Raw genomic sequence first — 3,699 nt, forward strand, 5'->3', positions numbered from 1 at the left:
GGCGGCGGCGGCGGCGGCGGCGGGAGGCGGGCGCTGAGCGCGGTCTGTGCCGCGCAGGTGACGGCCGAGGCCCGCTGCAGGCTGGTGAGCTGGCTCATCCCGGTGCACCGCCACTTCGGCCTGTCCTTCGAGGCGCTGTGCCTGACCGTGAACACGCTGGACCGCTTCCTCAGCACCACCCCCGTGGCGGCCGACTGCTTCCAGCTGCTGGGAGTCACTGCCCTCCACATCGCCTGCAAGCAGGTCCGGCCTGGCAGGGAGGGGGTTGTGGGTGGGGGCAGGCGCCTGCCCGGGCGAAGCCCCTCTGCCTTGGCCGCCTGGGCGTTAGGAGGGTGCTCTACTCTCACCGCTGTGTAACGCTGTTGCTGCAGGTGGAAGTGCACCCGCCCAGAGTGAAGCAGCTCCTCGCCCTTTGCTGCGACTCCTTCACCCGCCAGCAGCTCTGCAACCTGGAGTGCATCATCCTGCACAAGCTGCACTTCAACCTGGCCGCCCCGACTATCAACTTCTTCTTGGAGCATTTCACCCAGGTGCGTATGGAGGCTGGGGAAGGCCATGCCGAGGAGGCCAGCAATGCCAAAACCCTGGCCAGAGGTGTGGCTGAACTTAGCCTGGCAGACTATGCTTTTAACAAGTATGTGCCCTCCCTGCTGGCCGTTTCTACCCTAGGGCTGGCCGATCAGATGCTGTGCCACCAAAACCCGCTGGACCTAAAAATAAGTGGCTACCCGCAGGGGGTTTTACAGGACTGCATGGACAAACTGCTCTTGCTGGTGTCTCTGAACGGAGACTCTTTATCCCACGTGCTACCCCAGGAGTTTTCCCAGAGCTGTCTGGAGCTGGGAAGCTAGCTGAAGCAATGCCCTTGGACAATCCCTCAGGCCATTTGAAGCATCGGGAGATTTTAAATAATATTTCCTGTCCATCAATGTTTTTATGAACTACCAGCTTGCTGATAATTGTTGTACCTTCAGAAATAACAGTATTTCCCTTAGATTCTTGCTTAGTTGACAAGTCAGCCTGTTGTCTGTACTGTATTTATTTCTGCTCTCTAGGCTTAACGTCTATACACTTTAGAGCTTAATCAACTAAGCAATAGTGTCCTTTTAAAGAACTAAAATTAACTCTTATTTGCACATTATATATTTTTTTTGTTTCTTGCACTGACATTAGACTTTATAATGATATCCAGTGTAAACAGTGTACATAATCCAATTCCTGTACAGTTTATTTATATAGAGGATGGTTTATAAACGTACCTCAAGGGCAGGCATAGGAAAAATAAAAGTACTGTATAAAATTTCTTAATAAACTTCTGTCACTGATCACTGAAGATAGTGTGTTTTGCTTGCAGTACTTATACATCATACACCTTGGAGATTGTTACTGGAGCATTATTCTGGTAGTCTTGTTTCACTCTGTAGAAAATAATTGTGTATACTTGTATTATTTTCCCTTTCAAAATGCATTTTTGTCAGCATGGTCATATTCCACATGTGAAAAAAAATTAGTTCATATGCCACAGCAGTGTAAAATAAACCACATAATAAATGATGATAAGTTTATAATTTTCTCAGTACATCTAAATATATGCACTTAATCACCAGAGCTGTAGGTGTTTCATAGCAGGGGGAAAAGTAAAAAGAAAAGGCAAACACTATAAAAAAAAATCTTGCAACATAATTCTTACTTTTCTCCTTTAACTTGTGCTGAACTATGAATTTGAGGTAATACATAGGTCACACCAATTTCATAACATAGACACTTACAGTGTATGAACTGGTGGTACTCCCTATGTCTGCCTCTTAGAGCACAACAAGATGTTTCACACACTAGAAAAGTGTATGACACAATTGTCAATAGGAATGACTAAGCAAATGTAAGAAAAGATGCTACTAGTAATTTATCTGGAATGTCATGTAGGGACATGGCACCTATATACAATGAAACACAAGAAGAGATGAATGTAATCTACCTGAAAAAATCTTAAGTGAATTCAGTGGGACTTCTTACAAGAGTGAAATTATTCCTTTGGTTTAAGTATTTTCATGGTTGAGCCATAAGAATGCAGTTGTGGGACACTTAGATTGTAAGAAAGGTCCCAGGACAGAGCCATCTTGCCCAGTATTGCATGTCTCACTGTGGGGGAGAGCAGATGCTAAGGAAAGACTATGTGCAAAGGCTGTACAGACTAATGGCCCCAGCCCCTCATCTCTTACAGATTTTAGTATTCACAGGTCTAGAAAGTTCTGATTTAAAGGTTGCATCCCCGGCTATGCTCTTTAATACCCACTGATAAATCAGTGTTAATTAAGATGCACTAATGCATGAATTTAATCCTCTTTTGAATCTAGTTAAATTACCAGCCTCTACACTTTCTTGGGGCAATGAGTTCCACAAGTTCACACATGTGAAAAGAACTTTCTTTTCTTTGTTTTGAACCTGTTACCTAATAGTTTCACTAAGAGGCCATGATATGTCTCCTAGTTCTAGCGTTGTGAAAGATAATAAATATTGAATCTCCATTTACTTTTTCCCATGATTGTATAGCTTTGTCACATCCACCCTTAGTCATCTTTTCTCTAAGCAGAAAAATTTCAGCCTATGTAGTCTCTCCTGGTGTCTGATTGGCCAAGTCAGTTTCAGATATTTTAAATCCATTATCATTTTTTGAAGATGTGAGTGGGTCCCAGTTTGCTTCAATTAATGTAATCCAACATTAAAGGAAAAACAAACAAACCACCAGAACCCTGCAAAGGCAAACCTATAGGCCACCATTGGAAATACAGCCTGCAGATGCGGTTTAGTTAAATAAAAATTAGCCTGTTTTCAGAATGGTCCAAAATGCCTTATCAGAAGTGTAAACATGGAGGGGACCTCAGTAAGGTGTTTAGTCCATCCCTGTGTTGAGAGGGGAGATGAGTACACCTAGAACAGTGATTTTTAACCTTTTTCATTTTCAGACCCCTAAAAAAATTGAATGGAGGTGTGGGCCCCTTTGAGCTGTAAGTGTGGGTATTCACATACTTTTGATTGATCATTGTAATCTTTTGGGGACTCCTTAGCCATAGTCTGCACAGGCCACAGGTTGAAATCCACTGCCCTGGACCATCCTGCCCAGATGCTTGTCTCACCTGTTCTCTCACTGAGGGAGATCAGGCAACCTCTTGGCCGGGTGCTGCAGCGCATCCTTATTCTTATAGGTGGAAAGGTTTTACTTTTCCTAATGCTAATGATTTTTTTGCTGCAAAGGAAGCTCATAACCCCCGTTCATGTACTGGAAGACTACTGGCAGGAGTCCCTCAATCTACTCTTTCCTGAACTAAAACCACAAGGGATGCTGATGCCGTCCCTCTGGGCTCTCTCCAGCCCCACACCTTGCTTCACGTGCGGCGTGGATGTATCAGCGGGTCTCAGAAGCCCGCCGGCCGGCCCGTGCCCCAGGCCCGCCCGGGCGGCGCCTCCCTTTGTCCGGACACACTCGCGGGCTGGGAGCGCCGCACTTCGCCGCTTCTCCAGCCTCCAGGAACAGATGGCGAGAGCACAGCCCGCAGCTCTCGTGTCGCAGCCCGTGGGGGGGTTACCCGACCTCCCACCCCGGACGCTGGGAGCCACCTGCTCGCGGGAGCTGCGGCTCGCCCCGTGCAAGCGCGGGTGCCTCGCAGCCCTTCCCGGGCGGGCGGGGCCGGGAGCGGGCGA

The 3,699-nt window shown here is 47.0% G+C and overlaps 2 protein-coding genes across 2 annotated transcripts in view; both read left to right on the forward strand.

Moving 5' to 3' along the window:
* Window positions 1-1,554, forward strand: CCNO (cyclin O; the record flags this gene model as incomplete). The annotated part of the gene is made up of 2 exons (XM_019518259.1): window positions 1-243; window positions 372-1,554. Coding segments are annotated over 2 exons (723 nt in total), but the record flags the coding sequence as incomplete, so codon positions are not given.
* A 311-nt stretch (window positions 1,555-1,865) lies between these two features.
* The window catches only part of MCIDAS (multiciliate differentiation and DNA synthesis associated cell cycle protein), a 7,820-nt gene continuing 5,986 nt past the window's right edge, over window positions 1,866-3,699 (forward strand). The window contains exon 1 of the mRNA XM_019518260.1: window positions 1,866-1,879. Coding sequence (XP_019373805.1) covers window positions 1,866-1,879 — 14 coding nt within the window. The remainder of the gene's footprint in view (window positions 1,880-3,699) is intronic.

The sequence above is a fragment of the Gavialis gangeticus genome, unplaced genomic scaffold (genome assembly GCF_001723915.1).
Source record: "Gavialis gangeticus isolate Ggan-Ray unplaced genomic scaffold, GavGan_comp1, whole genome shotgun sequence".
Classification (NCBI taxonomy): Eukaryota; Metazoa; Chordata; order Crocodylia; family Gavialidae; genus Gavialis; species Gavialis gangeticus.